Source organism: Dama dama, chromosome 10 (genome assembly GCF_033118175.1).
Source record: "Dama dama isolate Ldn47 chromosome 10, ASM3311817v1, whole genome shotgun sequence".
NCBI classification, from domain to species: domain Eukaryota; kingdom Metazoa; phylum Chordata; class Mammalia; order Artiodactyla; family Cervidae; genus Dama; species Dama dama.
In genome coordinates, this window is record NC_083690.1 from 38,779,042 (window position 1) to 38,798,209 (window position 19,168).

General features: G+C 48.4%; 1 protein-coding gene across 2 annotated transcripts; it reads left to right on the forward strand.

Annotated features, from left to right (window-relative positions):
• Positions 1 to 351: 351 nt before the first annotated feature.
• RAC1 (Rac family small GTPase 1) lies at positions 352 to 19,143 on the forward strand. Of its 2 annotated transcripts, XM_061153756.1 has the most exons (7): positions 352 to 501; positions 9,175 to 9,246; positions 11,576 to 11,693; positions 15,032 to 15,088; positions 16,418 to 16,480; positions 17,185 to 17,344; positions 17,529 to 19,143. In XM_061153756.1, exons 1-7 carry the CDS (start codon positions 467 to 469, stop codon positions 17,657 to 17,659), a joined length of 636 nt encoding a protein of 211 aa, XP_061009739.1. In that variant the 5' UTR covers positions 352 to 466; the 3' UTR covers positions 17,660 to 19,143. The 2 variants fall into 2 exon arrangements, with proteins under 2 accessions (XP_061009739.1, XP_061009740.1); XM_061153757.1 differs by lacking the exon at positions 15,032 to 15,088 and having other exon boundaries at positions 354 to 501.
• Positions 19,144 to 19,168: the final 25 nt, after the last annotated feature.

Here is a 19,168-nt window from a genome sequence, read left to right on the forward strand (position 1 = left end):
GGTGGCGCGGGGCGGGGTCAGGACCGTAACCCGAGCGCACAAAGATGGCGGCAGGCCCACCCCACCCCCGAGCCCCGCGGCCGGCGGCCGGAGCCGAGCATTGCCGAGCGTTGCCGAACGCTCCCGAGCGTCCCCCGAAGCCCAGAGGAGTCCGGGAGCCGCGCGGGCGGGAGCGGCCCCGCCCCGGAGCCTGGGAGCGGCGGCGCCGGCGCGGGGGAGGGGAGGCCGGATGTGAGTGGAGCGGCCATTTCCTGTTTCTCTGCAGTTTTCCCCAGCTTTGGGTGGTGGCTGCTGCTGGGCTCCGGCGTTCCGTCGGCGGAGGGCGAGGCGGCGTGGACAGCGGCCCCGGCACCCCGCGCCTTGCCGCCCGCAGCCGCGCGCCCGCCCGCCCGCCTCTCCCCGAGCTCGCCGCCTTTCTCCTTAGCGCCCGGCCGCCGCCGCCGCCGCGGCCCAGCGAGCGGCCCAGATGCAGGCCATCAAGTGTGTGGTGGTGGGAGACGGGTGAGTGCGCGCGCCGGGCCCGGGGTCGAGTGCCGGGTGCTGGGGCCGGGCGGCGGGCGGGCGCCGCGGGCTCGCTTGGGGCCCGGCCGGGCCTCTCCCGGGCCAGGGGCGCGGGGCGGGGGGCGCGAGCCGCCACCCTCCTCAGGACCGGGCGGCGCGGGCCTGGTTCCGGCTCTTTTTTTTTTTTTTTGGTGGGGGAGGGAGGGAGGGAATCGGCGATCGGCGGCGGGAGGGAAAGTGAACTCCACCCTCCCGTTTTCTCCCGGGCCCGCTGACCGCCCGGCAGAACTCGCCCGGCGCCGCCACCCACCCTCATTTGCCTGAAGATTGGGTGGGTTCAGGGAGTTGCCTTTCTTTAAAAAAAAAGAAAAAATAGAATCCTCTCTTGGTTTTCCCATTAACCTCTCGAGCTGCATTGAGACCTTCCGTGGGTCCCGGCGGTCTCTGGTCGGTCGTATTGGAGGAGTCTGTGCACACAGCACGGGCTGGTGTGGGGACCCTCAACTGATTTACCGGGGGTGCCTTGCTCTGGTACTTAGACACTTTTCTGATTTTTTTAAAAAGTGACTCTTGGCTATTAAGGTGGAGAAACTTTTAGGATTTCTAGCTGCGAGGAGCTGGGTGTGATTAAGACTGTTCCTTTCTCTGAACGTGATGGGATCATTAAAAAAAAAAAAAACAAAAAACAAAAATTGGTCTCTGCTTCATGCATTAGGTATGGGATGTCGCAGAACAGGCTGCCTGAGCCGGGCTGCCCTGTGACTCAAGGCATTTCTTTTCATTACTGTCTTTGGTGGATCCAGGCCCTCGAGGAAGACAAGACTTGTCTTATGCAGTTTTTTTTTCTCCCCTTGAAACAAGAATCTCAGTGTGATCGGAGCAAAATTGTGCGTCTCCTCATTGCTAGAGTAGAGCGTTAACAGGGAGGCTCCTAGAGTTAATACCAGTTGCAACAAAGTCAGAATGCAACTGGCACCTATTTCGAGTCTTGTAAAGTTGAGGGGAGAGTTGTGGAATCCCTCTTCCCCAAACTTGTCATTAGGGTCGATGGTGCTTTTATGCCTCTGGAGGAATTTAGGAGATCTCGGTTTCTTAAGATCGTTGTAAATTAGACATTTGAATTTGTTTCTGTATCTAATTCAGATCCTTGAACACAATCGGACAACTGATTTTTTTTTTTTTTTTTAAAAGATGCCCTCTGTATGGTTTGTCAGGCTCACAAATGTGAAAGATTATTAACACTTCATGCTTCTGTCGAGATAATCAGAAATTGTAAGTTTCTACTTAGAAATATGTATGGTGCTTGTTCTTTTTTTAACCCATTGAAAGAAAGCTTTAATTTTGCGGGGGTGGGGGTGGGGAGGATGTTCAGTTAATAGGTTTAAGGGTGAAATCACTAAATTCATTTAAATGAAGTTTTGATCCTTCTGCTCCTGAAGTATAACATATGTCATTGCCTCAGGAACATTGTAAATGATCTGGATTTCCTTTAAAAGTTAAAAAATGCAGGATCAGTAATTCATGCCAGTTTTTTTAAAAAGTCAAATCGCTGATAATCCATTATCTAATCCTAGAATATGATCTTATTTGAAAGATTTAAAAATACAAGCACGGGATATGGTCAGTTTACTCAATCATAGGTACAGATTGTGGACCTCTGCTGTTTGCGTCAGCGTGTTTATCTGGTCTAATACTTGTTGAATGCCTCCTGTGGGATCAAATCCCCACCTCACCACTTGAGGGGAAACCCTGAGCAGATCACACGTCCCCCAAGAGAGGTGCCTCGAGGGGAATCGTTTGGATTCAACCAGGTGCTGGAGGTGCCCGGCCCCTCCTGAGGTGCCCGGCCCCATGTCAGTGTTTCTTGATTATCATTGCTATTTTTATTACCCTGAGGTACTGCTATGCTCTGTGAAGAGTGTTAGGCATAAAACACAGTGGCCTTGAGTTTTCAGTCAGTTTTTGAAAAGAATTATTTTTGTTTGTGCTGGGTCTTCTGTTGCAGTGAGGGCTTTTCTCTAGTTGTGGGGGAATTACTCTCCAGTTGGGGTGCTTGGGTTCGAGTAGTGGCTTCTCTAGAACGCAGGCTCAGTAGTTGTGGCTTAGTTACTGCGCAGCATGTGGGATCTTCCCAGACCAGGGATCGAACCGTGTCCTCTGGACTGGCAGGCGTATTCTTTACCTCTGAGCTGCCAGGGAAACCCCCTCTGTCACTTTTTTAATACTGTATTTGAACATTGATGTTGACATTAGAAGTGAAATGCACCTTTATGAAAAAGACCTTGAGCTGTGTTGTCAATACTTTAAATTAGGGGTGAACATAGGGCAAATATTGCTTCAGTGAGCAATCTAGATAATACTTTCTCCACCAAAAATATTTTTCTTTCTGCTTTTGTCTGAATAAAATATATTCCTTGTAGGAATATTTTGTTAAAAAAACTGTCAAAGCTGTAAGTGCAGGTCTAAATTTTGTGAGGGGAAGAAGTTGCTTAATGTTGTGGAATGTCAGGCAATTGGGGCAGTTTAAACAGGGAAGGCAAGCTCGTTGAGGTTCCACAAATTGCAAGCTTCCTTATTTTAAAAATATTCTTGGGAATTATGGTTAAAGGCTATGTCCTAACTCTATTATAATTAGCACCAATTAGCCTATATTCTTCTAATGGATTATTTTCTATACAGCAATCCCGTTGGTATTGAGTATAAAATGTGAGATAAGTTTTGATACTTTTTAATTCTGTTAATTCTTCCGTGAAGCCGGATTCTGTCCTTCTGAACACAGGTTTTGTGACTCTAATTTGGGGGACCTCTGTCCCCCAATTTTCTCTCAGCTTTACTTGGGTGAGACAGCATCTCATTCAAATATTTATGAACTTTTAATTGTGTTTTTTTTTTTTTTTGACTGCTTGATTTGGGGCTGGGGGTGAGTGACTTAACCCCTCCCCCCATTTATTCCAGATGCTAGAGGTCTCTGCAGCCCAGTGTCTAATTTAGACATTGCTGTCCAGGAATTTTTTTAGTTGAGCTTGATAAATGCCTTCCATGATGTCATCTTGATAGGAATGTACACTGCTGGTTCCTGCCCACTTCATTGAACAAGCAGTCATGGCATGATCCATGAGTTTGTTTCAGCTCTTCGTGAATTGCCTTTGTGTGTTTTTATCCCAAACTTACGTTTAGTATTTGATCTTTTTTTTTTTTTTTTTTAGTATTTGATCTTGGTTGGTACAATTTTATTGTATTATCATTTTTTAAAAAAAATTTCAGATGATAATTAATGCCAGCTAAATGTTTGGGGTTAGGTTCAGTGGAGGAGTGTCAGGAGCCCGTTTTGAGAAACCTTAAAGCTACCATTTACACTCTTGTCTTTTGCATTAGTCAGCTGATGTCTGTATTCTGTCACCTCTGTATCACCAGGAAGCTCTAACTTAAAATTGTAGTCTTCCTACAAAGGGGGTGTTTCACCAGGAATCCTGCTCCCAGGGCAGTTAGCACATATCACCAGATGGAACTTTTTCCTCCAACTTCTTAATATGAAAAATGTCAAGCATGGAAAAGTTGAAAGAATAATGCGTTGAACACTCACATACAAAAAAAAAAACAAAACACTCACATACCCACCACTTAGATTCTGTAATCAACAGTTTGCTCTATTTGCTGTATCTCATGGGAAGTTGTTCCCATTTGGGGGCAATAGTTTAAGAGGATTTGATAACAGAAGTTGATTTTGGAAGGAGAATGGGGGTAATACACAGATATAAATTCCTGATTTTGAACTCTGCATCTTTAGCTGACACGTGTAATACGCTACCCCAGGGTTAGGCTAGATGGTTCTAGGACATTGTTTAGTAATGGCTGCTTCAGATTCAAACTCTGTCAGAGGTGGCATCTTCAGCCTTGAGTGCTCTAGTAACTTCAGTGTTCAGCGTCTGAACTTTTGGGAGTCTCCCACGGTGATAACAACTGGCTTTCTGTTAGTTGGTTGGGATGTCTCCTGTTGGTGGCAGGACGTCAGGGGCATTGCAGCTAGGGTTTTGCATTTTGGTAGCACTAAATTGCTCTATTATTTCGTACAATTTTTAAGCTTACTCTCTGGGTAATTATACATTTAGGATTAGTGTTAAGAGTCCCCAAATCCCATTTCTCAGCATAAATCGAGGACTTTGATTCAGGGTCTTTCGTTAATGCAATAAGTATTAATATATTATATATTTGATACTTACAGTTCACGTTCCATCCTGTTCTGTTAATTTGTTCTTAAGATCCTAGGTATTCTTAGGGATTGGGGGATTGGAAGGTGGTGAAAAGGAACAAACTTCCTGTTATAAATAAGTGCTAGGGATGAAATGTAGCAAATAATTAACACTGCTGTACTTTATAGATGAAAGTTCTTGAGAGAATAAATCCTAAGAGTTTCCATCAAAAGGAAAAAATTTTCTATTTCTTTTATGCTGGCTCATTAAGAGATGATGGATGTTCCTAAACCTACTGTGGTAATCATTTCCTGATGTATAGAAATTAAACACCTTAAACTTACATGGTGCTGTGTGTCAATTACACCTCAATAAAACTGGGGGAAAAGAGCTAGATACTTCAGGCAGCAATACAGGCTCCTTATTTAGGTTTACAGTAGTCATTGGAGAAACCTGGTTTTTCTGTCCTACTGAGAGAACAGTGGGTTTGTTTTGTTTTTTTTTAATGCAATGCAGAATCTTCTTGTTTTTCAGTTTCCTGGATTTTTTTTTTTTTTTTGGGCTGTTCCAGGCAGCGTGTGGGGATCTTAGTTCCCGGATCAGGGATGGAACTTGTGCCACCTGGCAGTGGAAGCCAAGTCCTAACCACTGGACTGCCAGGGATAGTCCATCCCTATTTTAATGGGAGGAAATTGCCAGTGTTTCCGGATTTATTGATTTCACGTGCTTGTATGTGCTCAGTTCCTGTTAGATTAAACTGTTGTGGTAATTTGCTGTCACTTAGAACCTGGAAATAAGTATGTTCTATCTACCTTGTCAACTTTCTAACCAGTAAAAGAGCTAGTAGCAGTTGTGATTGTTTATCACAAATAAGTAAAATACTCCTTAAATTTCAGAAGCGTGCTTATGTGAATGTTCTCCCAGTAGACTCATGCCGCCTTTCTAGAGTTACAGCATTTTTCAAAGATTAAAAAGAAAAAGGGGGGGGGAGGGAAGATTAAAAACTGAGTGAACTGAGCAGTTACATGTATAAAATTGGAAATTCCAAAGTAAATAGTAGCTTCAAGAAATTCCGCAGCAGCGTCAAGTGAAAGGCTAACCAGATGCCGTTTCCATTCTTCCTGTGGGAGAAGCATGACTTTGTCTAGAGCCGCTGTTGACTGTGGCCTGTAGCTTGTAGCATTTATTTGTGGAGTGTGTTTAAAAGGAATGAACAAACACTAATGGGGGGTAAATAACCCTTTTCTTTCTCTTTTTCTCTGTTTTTAAAATTAAGTAAACATTTAAATCAAAAGTTGGACATGTACTTATTTAAAAGTCAGAACTTTATAGTTTACTAATTTTCTTAGAGAACGCATGTCTATATCTAACGGATGATTGGTGATAAAATTTCCAATCACTATCAGGTGATACCAGTACCTTTCGAAAGAGGAAGCCTCAGCTGAAGATCCAGTTTCAGGAAAGGAGATTTTGGCATATTTAAAACAGTTGGTGTTTGTAGTAATGGCTTTGTTCCTCATACATAGGAGAGCCTTAGGAGGAATCTAGAAGTGAAACTGTGATGCTTTTAACGCCACATTTAAAACCTTCAGAGCTGCTTCCCTGTGACATTAGGAGGTGATGACTATTAACATTTTTACACAACAGCACTTGCAGTTTTGAAAAGATAATCAGTCTTCACAGCCTTAGAGTGCGCTCTCTTCCTCAGCTACCACTGCAGCCCTGGCCGAGCCGTGTTTATCCTGCCTCCCCGCTCCTCCGCACCCTGAAACCCCCGCCGTGGTCCAGGCCACAGCATCGGTTCCTGGAACAGCGCGGCAGCTGCTTCCTTCTTTCTGCCCCCAGTCTCAGCCTCTTCAGTCCTCTTCCCACACTGCCCAGAGAGGCTGCTTCTGAAAATGCAAATCTAATGATTTCTTGGCAACTAAAAGTCTTCTGTCACTTCCCAAGTAGGATCAAGTTCCAGGTCTTGAGAAGAAATGACAACCTCCTCAGACTTCCCTTTGCCATTTCCCCCTTCTTTCTTCATCCTGCAGTTTTGCTGGCCTTCTTGCAGTCTGGGCCTCCCTACATGCTGTTGCTTTTATCTAGAATGTTCCTCCCTTCCGTGTCCCACTCAGTGATGTTGCAGCCTCCTCTGCCCCCAAGACAAGGCTAGATCCCTGTGCTGTACATTTCCAGAACATCTTTAACAACACTCATCACACCTGAAATGTTATGTAATGGACACGTGTCTCATTTTTTTTTTTTTTCTTTCATTTTTTAGCTTACTAAAACTGCATAAGTTCCATGAGATCCTGCTCATGACAGTATCTTTAGCACCTAGTATACTTATGGCATACCATGCAGTTTGTTGGTGTAGACTGAAATTGAATCAGTGCTCACAATAGTTTTGGGATGAAGTTGGTAGTTTTGCATCCATCTTACAGTTGAGAAAACCAAGGCATAAGGAAGTTGAAACTTAAAAAACTCAGCCAGTAAGTGGTAGAGTTGCCTGTGGATCACACATCCGGGCAGTGACTTTGAATCTCAGACTCCTACTCATTCAGGTTCTTTTTTTATTTTTTTAATGTTCTAAGCTTTTAACAAAATGTATGGCTAGTGAGTCATTTCTGTTTAGAAAGCCTTTAGGAGTTGGACGGCAGCCCCTGATGATGTCATGTTTGACTGTGAGGTCTTTGGGGTAGGGAGTTCCAGCTTTTGTTAAGCCTTAATAATGTCATGAGTGAAGCAAGTATTGGCAGGACCGCCTGGGCCTGTAATCTGCCCTTGTTGAGAGGTTTTTGCCTTAAGCTAAGAGTGTAAGGAAAATAGAAAGGCACTTAACTTCTTTATGGTTGTCCTAACTGATAGTTGGTCGAGATTGAACAGCAGAGTCTTAGGACTCCTGCGCTCCAGTGTACCCTGTGATCTTGGTGAGCCACAGAGGAGGGCAGGGAGCTGGGCCCGTGAGGAGCACTTGTTTGGGGAGTGAGGCCCGGGACTCAGAAGCCCCCAGAGCCACCGTGGGAGTGGTGTACCATTTGGAGGCTGTGTCGGCTAGGTATCTGCATTGGCTCAGTGGTAAAGAATCCGCCTGCAATGCGGGATCCGACGGGTTTGATCCCTGGGTCTGGAAGATCCTCTGGAGAAGGCAATGGCACCCCACTCCAGTGTTCTTGCCTGGAGAATCCCATGGATCGAGAAGCCTGGTGGGCTACAGTCCATGGGGTCGCAAGAGTCAGACACGACTGAGCAACTTGGCATGCACGCACCTGTTGGCTAATGGTGCAGTGATCAACTTAATGTTGAGGTGATTTTGTTGTTCAGTTGCTAAGTTGTGTCCTACTCTTTTGCGACCCCATGGACCGTAGCCTGCCAGGCTCCTGTCCGTGGGATTTCCCAGGCAAGGACACTGGAGTGCCATTTCCTCCTTCAGAAAGCCTTCCCGACTGGGTGATACCCCCTCAAGTGGTTGGGAGCCTTTCCTCACTGCCCTGGTACCCTGTGCCGGCTTGCAGTTATGTGTGGGAGGCCCTCCTGTGTTCCTACGTTTTTCTCTCTAGTTCTCTTCACAGCTGTTTGGGAGATTTACTCCACTGTCCCTGAGCCGTTCTTTAATCTGTCTGGAACATAGTGTGTTAACTGCTTGCTCCAAAAGTTTATGGTGAGATTTGAGGGTGGGGGTGGGGAGGAGGCACAGGAATGCAGATGAATTAGCCAGCCGTGTCGTGTGGTTTGGGTGACTAAGCGCTCTCTTTAGAGACCTGGCCTCTCGGATGGCCGGAGGGAAGGCTTGAGGGACTCAGCGGGGTTTGAGCCGCCCCTCGAGGCAGCAGACTTTGCAACAGGGGACGTTTGAGAGGAGAGCTGTGTCAGCCTGTTAGTATTCATCGGAATAACTTGAGGGTAGATTTGCAGATTCTTGATGAAAGCCTTCTAGAGGTGTTCGCAGAGGAGACTTGTTTATTTTTTATTTTTTCATTTTATTTATTTTTTAATTTTATCGATTTATTTGGCTGCACCAGGTCTTTGTTTCAGCACGCAGGATCGTTAGTTGTGGCATGTGAACTCGTAGCTGCAGCGTCTGGGATCTAGTTCTCTGACCAGGGATCGAACCCGAGCCCTCTGCAGTGGCAGCACTGAGTCTTAGCCACTGGACCACCAGGGAAATCCCACGACTTCCCGTTTAAAAGTACCGTTCCTCTTGAACCTTGTGCTTACCAGCAACTGTTTTCTCAACAACCAGTGCAAACACCTAGAACTGAAACAGTGTGAAGCCTCCGGACTCTGCCTTTCTGAGTAATTCTAGTTTGTTTGCTTTAAATTTCAGGATAAAAATAGTATTAAATAAAAGGTCATAGAAACTGTTTTCTTTAACACTTTAATATTTGATGTATACTTACTGAATTTTCTGTAAGTTATTTTCACTGAATAATGAGAGCCAGGATTGCACTTAGGTTGACTAGGGAACTTACACCATTTTTTTTTCCTGTCTCTATAGAGCTGTGGGTAAGACTTGCCTCCTGATCAGTTACACTACCAATGCATTTCCTGGAGAATACATCCCCACTGTGTAAGTATCCTGAGTTAACCCGGGATTAACTTGTCAGTGATGTGTGGGTTTTTTTGGATTCCATTGACCTTTGTTCTGCTCTGCCTTTCTAAATCCTTAAGTGAAGAGAGGTGGTTAATTTTCCTCTCAGTCACTGAGGTCTAATTATAAGTTATGTGGACTTTTAAAAAATAACTTTATCTTTTTTTAATATAGTTTCTGCATGATGAGAAAGCACACAGCTTTCCTAGTTGATTTTCAGATATTTAGGAAATGAAAGTTAAACCACCTTTGAAGTTCAGAGACTGGATAGTCTTAAGACTTGTTTCAGATAAGTGGCTTTCTGTGTAAAGGGTCAAGGAACTGGAACAAAAAGGTCCATTATGTTTTAATTGGCCTTTTCTGGCGAGCAGTCCAATGGTTACATGTCATTGTTGACTTTTTGGGCTTTGGAATTGAAACCAGGGTGTGTGTGGCTGTATATGGGGGTGTGGCTGTGTGGGGTGTAGGCTGAGGGAGCAGATGGGCACATCCGCTGCTGAGCTGCTGGGTCCCTTTTTGGCAGCAGACTCAGGTGGGGATGGACAAGGGCCTCTCTGCTGGTGGTTACCAGGGAGCTTCTGAGGCTCCGCCCTGGGCGGGATCCTCACCGCCCATCCGCTTGGTCCCCACGCTGCTCACCTCCTGGAGCCCTGCACTCACACCCGAGCGTCCTGTGTGTGTGTGGGTGTAAGTGGAATCACACTGTCCAGGATTTGTGGTGGGGACTTCCCTCATCTCCGTATGTAGGTAGAGCTGTTGATGACTCGGAGGTCCCGTGGTGGGCCTGACTCTGCTCACTTGCAAACAGTGCAGTGCAGACATCATTGCACACGTCTTTGTGCACACGTGATAGATTGTTGGAGGAGCTATGGCAAATCAGAAGAAATGGGATGTTTTAAGTTTCAATAGATGCTACACGGTTGCTATTCCCAATGCTGTCACTTTGAGCAGTGGTGACGGAAACAGCCCTTTGCTACCTACTGTGGTGAACACGGGCTGAAAACGGTGACCGCGGCATTTGCATTTCTGGTCACCGGTGAGGTTGAAACCTTGTGAGCATTTCCTGTCCCTGCCGCAATCTTCTGTGAACTGCCTGTCAAAATCCCTTGCTTATTTCCCACTGGAAATTCTCTGTACTGGTGGAACTTCTGTGTATGAAAAATACTTATCCCTCTGTCTCTCACTTGTCTTTGAACTCATGATATCCTCTGCATTTTTATGTAAATATGCCATTCTCCCTCTTCCCTGAGTTTAGTATCTTATTAAAAAATATTCCCTAGTTTTTTTCCCCCCACCCCTAGGGTTTTTATCACTCTAGTTTTTATCTTTCATTCACTTGGAGTTTATTTTTTGGTATGGCATGAGGCAAGCACCTGATTCTCTTTTGCAGATTCTTATACCATTTTTGTACCACTGATTGAAGAATCTTCCCCCTTCTCAGTGAAGTAGAGGTACAGCATATGAGACCTTTTCTGTATGAAAGCTGGTTTGGTCATGAACTTGTATAAATCACACTGCAACCTACTCAGACCATGACTCTGCTGTCACAGCGTAGTAAGATCCTAAGCTTTGGTCTTAAGCGTGTGAAAATCAGTCCTGGGACTTGCCTTTAAAGGCTGGTGTGTTGCGTCCTGCCCGGCACCTGCCCCGGTCTCCCTTGAATGCCGGGTGTTGGTGAAGCACTCCACAGCATTCAGCGTGATTTTTTCACGTCCTCCTCCTCTCTCCCCGTCAGCCGGTCAGCTTTCTGGGCTTCCTCCTCTTATAGGCAACTCATTTGTGTGTAGCAGCCTCAAATGAAACACACGTGTGGACTCACTTTGCAAACATTACCCAGTAGCTTCTCGGATCTGATTTGCTCTGTGTTACCCTGCACACAGGTCCTAGGGTGGATTTCCAAGGCTCAGCTGGGGACCAGCCTCCACCCAGGGTCGGGGGTGCAGGGGGTGTTCTGGAAACAGGGCCCTGCCGCCCTGCTGGGCGCCCCTAGCTGAGGGCGACTCAGGTGTGCGCGGAAAACCCAGCCCGTGGGGGTTGGAAGGGGGACTCGTATACCTGCCTGTCTTCCTGGGGAGAGACCTCACTGTCCTCTTCATCATGGGCAGGCAGGGTTCTGAAGCCGCCAGAGACCTGTTCTGGTTAAATTCAGTGGCTCGTGCATGTGTCTCAGTGGTGCCCGCACACCCCAGCTCCCACGTCCCTCCACTGGGCGCCTGCCGGCGGGGCTGGCTGGCCTGCCCGCCCCGCTCAGCCCCAGGGGTGCCTGGCTCCTCGGCCGGAGGTTAACCGTTTTCCCTCTGTTCCACAGCTTTGACAACTACTCTGCCAATGTCATGGTGGATGGAAAACCCGTGAATCTGGGCTTGTGGGACACAGCCGGACAAGAAGATTATGACCGATTACGCCCCCTGTCCTACCCGCAGACAGTAAGGAGCCTGACTGATTTTAGAGTGTCCTTTACACGTCCTGACGGTTTCATCAATTCTTGCCACCTCTCGATTTGCCTATATTGCCGTCTTTTGGGTATGCCGAGTAATAACAAATAACATTGAATTACTTCAGTAGTGAGTATCTGCCTAGATGCAAACCAGGAGTTTGCTTGTTTTTCCGTTTTGCGCATCCTCAGTATTGACCCTGGTGCTGTGCATTTACATTCTTCCGTGTAGTTTAAGCACAGCCATGCGAAATAGGTGCAGTTTTGTTTTGGCAAAACTGCTTTAAGAACAGTTAGTTTCCTGGCTAGTTTGCTTTCTGACTGTTCTGTGCTGCAGACGCAAATTAAGCAGCGAAGACGAGGCTTCTTTAGATCAAGTTAGTAACTAATCCAATCGATTTAATACTGTTTTTCTATTAGATATATTTTTGCAGCTTTAGAACCTAAATCTTCTTAAGGAGGTGGAAGTTTCAGTTTTATAATGTGTCCGCTGTGTCCAGTCCGACATCCGTTAGCTTGGGCTTGCCTGCACCTCAGCTAACCAGCGGTCTCTATACCGGCTACTTACAGTTAGGCCAGTGGTCCGAAGCCACTTTTCTCTAAATAAGCAGTTGTCTTACTCGTGCTATTTCCTTCTTGTCACTCGTCTCTCCTTTATGTTAAAAGTGTTTAAGACAGCTTTGTGACTAACTGGCCAGGGCAGTTTGCACAGAGGCCATTGAGCGAATTCCTGGGTTTCAGATCCCGCCCTCCGCTGTGTGACGGGGCAGGTGTCTTCACCTTAAATCTTGGACTGCTCCTTCTCAGGCTGGGGTGAGGTTGTTTAGGTGGAGCTCTTAGGACAGTCCCGGGTGTGTGTCTGCCATTGGGTTCCTCCCTGTGTTTGTGCTGGTGTAGCTGGGGGCCCCCTCGGGTCCAAGGTGCCTTCAGATGAGGGAAGCTGCAGGACGCAGTCTTTGGGGGGCTCAGGGTCAGGGAGACGTCCCTCAGAGGGCCAGCCTCCGCCCCGAGACTGATTTAATTATCCCTTGTTCTGAGGGGTGAGTGTGAGTGAAAAGAATGAATTCATTCTAGTCTGCCCAAAGCTTGTTTTTTTTGTGTTTGAAATATGGCTATTTCCAAGCAGAAGTCACTGTCTTTTCCGTTTGTTTTTCTGCTAGAGGAGTTGTCAAGGACAGTTTCTTCAAGCTGTAGGTTTTTGCTGATTGTCCTTTATCTGAGTTCGGGAACAGTGGTCAGCAAAGATCAAAACCATAAACTGGGAGGCTTGAATTGGCTGGCTTTTCAGGTAATCTGTGGGTAAAAGTGAACTGTGATTATCTGTTAAAAATCAGCCAATTAAAAAAAAAATCAGCCAATAATCACCAAAAAGTTTGACTTCTTCAATATGTTTAGGGAAGTACTCTATACCAAGTGGCTCCTTGCTGAGTCCAGATTTCAGTGGGATTTGCATTGAGTGGTAGAGTAGGCTTCGTGGCTGGTTTAGTTGCTAAACTAGACTCTTGCGACTGCATGGACTACATAGCCTGCCAGGCTCCTCCATCCATGGAGTGGTTGCCATTTCCTTCTCCAGGGGTAGAGTAGGATCCTCAATCAACTGGATCTGTCTGGAAGGTGGCAGGTCACTTCTGAGAAAGGAGAACTGCCTCCTGTGACTCAGGAGGCCCAGGGCCGGGTGCGGCCTCTTTCTCGGAGGCAGTCACTCGCAGTGAGTCCAAGGTGATCTGGCAAGATTCCCACTTTGTGCTGAGCGCACTAGATCCGTGACCGATGGAATCAAACTGCAGTGAGTGGGGCCTGAAATCCAAGCGGGTGTTGTTCTCCTGGGGCCGGGGCTCAGACCTCTCACCTCCGCCTCGGGAGGGCGGTGGACCACTTCTTACGACGCCTGCACCACAGCGTGTGACCCGCCTGCTTAGGAGCCTGGGGGCGAGCCCCCAGCTGGTTGTTACAGCCCGGCCTGCCTGACTCCTGAGGATGAGTGGGCTGTGTTGGTTACTGAGGGGGAGCCGCTGAGTGCTGAGATACTGGGGCCTGAAAGGTCTCCTTCCTTTGGGCTGGTGTCCTCCCAGGGGGAGCTGGCCCTGGAAGTGGCAGCTGGCACTGGATTTCGTCTCGGCAAAGAGAAACCCCTGAACTTGGTACTAAATGGCACCCGGTCTCTGATGTGGCTGTCCGTTCTGTAGGCCTGTCTCTGGCTTATCCTCGACTCTGCCGTGACCCACTCGGAAGGGCCAGCGGGACGCTTGAGCCTTAGTTGTCTGACGCGCTGGGCTTTCCTCCAGCTGTGTTTGGGTTGCAGGCAGAAGAAGGAGGAAGGAGCAGGCGGATGGCGGCGTGTTAACTAATGTAGGATGGAAAGAGTCTCTCTCCTCCATCGGAAAGATATTCTGAAGAGTGGGAAAGGGTAGGGCAGATGTGGCAGAGGGTGTTTTGACGCCAAGTGTTCGGGGCCGACCCCGTGAGTCTCCGCGTCATTGCGAAGCTTTGGCATCATGTCCAGGCCTTGCGAGGACCCGGATTCTGAAAGAGCCTGTAGAGTAAATCAGGGTAGTGAGAGAAACTGACCTTCGCTCTAGATTGTAAATTGGAGAAGCCTAGGGGAGATGAAATTACAATAGTTGTCTCAGCTGCCTTTCTCTTGATTCGAGAATTCCAGATTCTTTGTTGCTGGAGAGCAAGTCTTTCCGTTTTTATGGGAACAGGGGAGCGAGTTGAAAGCATGGTGATAAACACTGGCTGCGCGGTCACTTCCGGGCAGGCCCCCACGTGCTCGGGACCTCAGCGCTGTTCTTTCAGGAGAGCAGGTCCCTGGGTTCGAGCCGCACCCTGTGAGCTTGCATCCCTCAGACCCGGCCACCTTTTGGGATAGTGTCCTGGCCGGAGGCCTGCTGTACAGACGGGCGCTTCTCCTGCTGGCTTCAGCTGGGCTTGTGTCTGAGACCTTGGCCTGGGAGCTTCGAGGGTGTGCGGTCGCTGGCGGGCGCCCTTGTTGAGGGAAGGATGCCCCTTTCACACTGAGCAGAAGCCGTGGGCTTGGTGGGCACCATGCCAGTTCTGTTGGGAAGGAGCCTGTCTGTGTCCCCCACCCAGGATTTCCCGCCCTGGGTCTCCACGTCTCTGACCTTCCCGAGCACCTCCTTGTGCCCCGTTGGCCAGGGCGACGGAACAGTTCAGTGGCGCCTGGCGTCACGGGTGCGCTGCATCTGCATGTGCTTTGGGTCCCTTGGGAGGGTCGAGACAGGATTCAGATGAAGACTAGGTAATGGGTTATAGTGGCTTTCTTCTCGCTTTTTACTAAACTCAAACAAAGTTCTCGTGCATTACTAGGTTGGAGAAACGTATGGTAAGGAAATACCTTCCAGGGGCAAAGACAAGCCGATTGCCGTATGTAAAACTCTCTCGACCTCAGTTTCAAGCCTTACTGTTCTCTGGGCTCCCTTAGTTTCCCTAGGATTTCCTGGTGAGCCTCCCACTGCCTGAGTGCTTTGTATTGATCGACTCAAGGTGGGGGGTTTGCGGGTCAGCCCACCTTCTGGCTGCAGTCCCGCAGTCTGGGCTCTGCCTCCTGCCCCTCCCGAGGGCCAGGCAGGGTGTCGTGCAGGGCCCCCCCGCGGCTCACGCAGCCCCAGCGCTTGGCGGGAGCGGGACTCTCCCCGCGGCGGGCGCTCCTTCCTTCCTCCCGCTTCATTGTCGGGTGCGGGGCTTGAGGGGCGCAGCTGCCTGCTGGGGAGCTCACCCGTCCCTGCTTGGGGTGTCGTGATCAGCCCGGGTGTCGGTGATTCTCGGACACGCTCGTGCATGCGCTCGCCTTTCAGTGTCGTTGATGAGAGGCTGTGGTGGGATGTTCTTCCTTCCCTTTCAGGTGCAAGAGATCAACTGGATGGAAAGGAGGTGTTAGCATGGGGACTGTGTCCATTCACCATGTAGCATAGTTTTCCAGGGAAAAGTTTCATAAACCGAGCATCTTAGAAACTCTTAGGCATTTAGGCAGATACTTAAATTTCACTTTTTGGGGAGCCATGCCATGCAACATGTGGGATCTTCGTTCCCTGACCGGGGATCAGACCTGTGCCCCCTCCAGTGGGAGTGTGGAGTGCCAGGACCGTCCAAGTTTCGGCCTTTCCGTGATTCCCTGCCGGTCCTCCAGAGGGGAACCTCTTGGTGCTGGGCTCGGACGGCAGTTCTGTAAGAAGCAGTTTAACTAGAACCCTGTGACCTTGTGAAAATGTACTTAACATTCTGATAGGGAGCTTAGTGAAAAGCGTACCATTTGTAGATAATTTTTTTTTTTAATAGAAATATTGGCATAGGACCCTGACTCTTGACCTTGTCCCTGTGTAGTAACTGAGCATCATGTTAATTCCGGTTGGAGTGGGAAGGGTGGGAAAGAGGCCTCCAGGAGTCTGAACTGGATGTTGCTCTGATCCGGTTGGATCCAGTCCGATCCAGTCTACATCTGAATTGGATGTAGCCTGAGTAACTCTGAGCATGTTCTGTCCCCCACTCCCCTTCTCCTCGGTGACAGGCGCTTCACGCGCTGTTCTGGCCTGGGGGGCCTGGCCGCACTGAGGGTGTCGGGGGCAGGCCCACACCACGGCCGCTGTGTGCTGCGTGTGCCCTGGGCTTGCAGTTTGCCCCCAGCTGCACGTAGAAATGAAGCGCCTTCCTCGCTGTTGACTCTTCTCAAAACCTCCTTGTGTTTTCTTTTTATAGGATGTATTCTTAATTTGCTTTTCTCTTGTGAGTCCTGCATCATTTGAAAATGTTCGTGCAAAGGTAAGTGGGATTTTTTAGGAAAATATTGTTACATAATGTCAGTCTTGGGAAGAAATATTAAAAAATAAAATACCATTTACTGATAGAAACGTTCAGTTACTTAATTCTACTGGTTAGGCAGGTTTTGATATAGGTAATAGGTTTTTTAGGTGTCCGCCTTGAGCACGCAGCGTGCTGAAGACTCGGGGTCTGACTGAGAAGCGCTGTGCTCCTTGTGACAGTAATGAAGCGCTTTGGTGTAATAAAAACGAGGACCACACTTCATGCTCGGGCATGTTTCATGAACTGAGTGAAGACCGGGGTGGGGGCGGTGAGGCCCTTCAGCTGGGCCCAGGGCCCTGTCTGGTGAGGGTCACAGTGGCAGAGCTGAGGCCTGGGGGGGGATAGTTCTGTGCTCATACTTTGAATTCGGTGGGGGGTGGGGTTTGCGATGACTTAGAAACTCCGCGGGTTTTACCGCAAACCAGGTGGCCGGGGGCGGTCCTCTCCCCTCTCGCTCTGAGAAGTAGAGCTGTCCGGGGGGTCGTGGGTCCTGAGTCTCAGGCTGCTCGTCCCGCGACAGCCAGGTGGTGGTCCTGGAGGGGGTGAGCCGGCGGAGGGGCTGCGGTGACCCAGGGGTGGTGGGCAGGGTGGGCCCCCGCGCAGTGTAGCTGACGAGGGGTGCCTAAAGGAGAGTGGTGACTCGGCTCCGTCTCCGCGCCTAGTGGTACCCTGAAGTGCGACACCACTGTCCCAACACACCCATCATCCTGGTGGGGACGAAACTTGACCTGAGGGACGATAAAGACACGATCGAGAAGCTGAAGGAGAAGAAGCTGACGCCCATCACCTACCCGCAGGGCTTGGCCATGGCCAAGGAGATCGGTATGAGACCCCCATCGTCACGCGTGCGTTCCCATTTTCATTTTCGGGGTGGAGGCTGGAGTCCCACCTGGGGAAGTCCCACCTGCCTTCGGGGGCCGACCCCGCCAAGCGGGGCCCTCTGTGCTCCGGCCAGGGTGGGGGAGCCACCGCGTCCCGATCAGAGGGTGAGGCTGTGTTCCCACAGGTGCCGTCAAATACCTGGAGTGCTCGGCGCTCACGCAGCGAGGCCTCAAGACAGTGTTTGATGAAGCGATCCGGGCGGTTCTCTGCCCGCCCCCCGTCAAGAAGAGGAAGAGAAAGTGCCTGCTCTTGTGAACGTCTGCCCCCCACCGTCCGCCCCCAGGACCCTTTGTATGCTTTGCTCAAACGTGGAGCCTTCGCACTCAATGCCAAGTTTTTGTTACAGATTAGTTTTTCCATAAAACCGTTTTGAACCAATCAGTAATTTCTAGGTTTTGTTTGTTTAAAGTGTAAGAGTTCAAACTTTCACATTCTATTAAAGTTCAGCCCTAAAATGACAAGCTTCCTTAAAGCCTTATTTTTCAAAGCCCCTATTCTTGCTCAGAGTTGCCAAAACACTTTGTGAACTAAGTTGCATTGTTGGGCTGAGAACACTGAGCGCTGACCTGTGGAGAGACCTTTGTCTGCAAGAGACTAGCTTTGGAGGCAGGAGGTGCAGACCCTCGCTGACAAGTTTCAGGCGGGAAGAGCGCACACAGCCTCCTTCCTGAAACACTGCACCTGACGAGTCACGATGTCGCAGCCCACCCTCCCTACCTAACACTGTACTGTACGTCAGCGCGCACGGGCCTAACAGCTCACTCTTTGGATCAGTCTTTTTGATTTTGTAGTGAGATTTTTTTAAAACGAGTTAGTGTTTTAGCTCTTGTGAGATTCTGAACAGAAGTCAGTGCTTCCTGCGATGAAGTGTTCTGTCCGTGGGTGCCCTGGGGTGGAGTGTGTGGGACGCTTGTCATCAAAGGATGGAGACAGTATTTTGAGAAAATGGGGAGATTAATTTACACTACATTGTACACATAATCATTAAAACTGTTAAAAGCACCACGGGTAAAGGTTTTAAAAGGTTAATTTCTGTCAAATGCGGTAGATAAAGAAAGGTCGGTATTATCAGTGAGTGTTTTCTTCAGCTTTTCCGTTTCCTAAACCTGCCCACCCCTTCTGAAATTGGGCATTTAATCCATCTTTGACCTGGTCATCCTCATAGTTGCTAACTTAGTAAGTGCTTTTCTTATAGAGCCCATTCTTAATGAGCAATATGCTTCCTTGTATTATAAAATCTTTCTGAATATGCATTAGAAAATTTTTTTGTAGCTTAGTAAAAGTGCACTCCTGTTTTCATGTTGCTTTACTCAAAGCTAATAAGTGCTTTCCTTAGTTTTCTAGTAAACTAGGTGTAAAAATCATGTGTTGCAGCTTTATGGTTTTTGAGATACTTCAGATATTCCTAAACTGTAAGCCTCAGCGTCACTGGCCAGATGACCGACGCCGCACCGTGACTAACGACTGACCCCTCCTGCCTCACCGCGTGCAGACGCTTCTGTCCTTGCCCTAACCGTGCTCCCTGGGGTCTGTGAGGTTCTGTCAGCCCCGTGCTTGTGCTAACCAAGTTCTGTACAACGTACCCACTGGCAAGAATACGAGCTTGGACCTTTCAACCACTAGAACAAAATTTTTTAAATTGACAGTTGCAGAATTGTGGAGTGTTTTTACATTGATCTTTTGCTAACGCGATTAGCAGTATGTTTTGCATGTATGACTTAATAAATCCTTGAATCATATGATCGGTAATACTGGAGTTCTTGA

Coding starts and splice junctions, on each gene's coding strand:
- RAC1 (XM_061153756.1), top strand. CDS start 467: ATGCAGGCCATCAAGTGTGTGGTGGTGGGAGACGG. Junction 15,089..16,417: donor GCAAAGACAAGCCGATTGCC/GTATGTAAAACT, acceptor TTCTTTTTATAG/GATGTATTCTTAATTTGCTT. Junction 17,345..17,528: donor GGCCATGGCCAAGGAGATCG/GTATGAGACCCC, acceptor GTGTTCCCACAG/GTGCCGTCAAATACCTGGAG.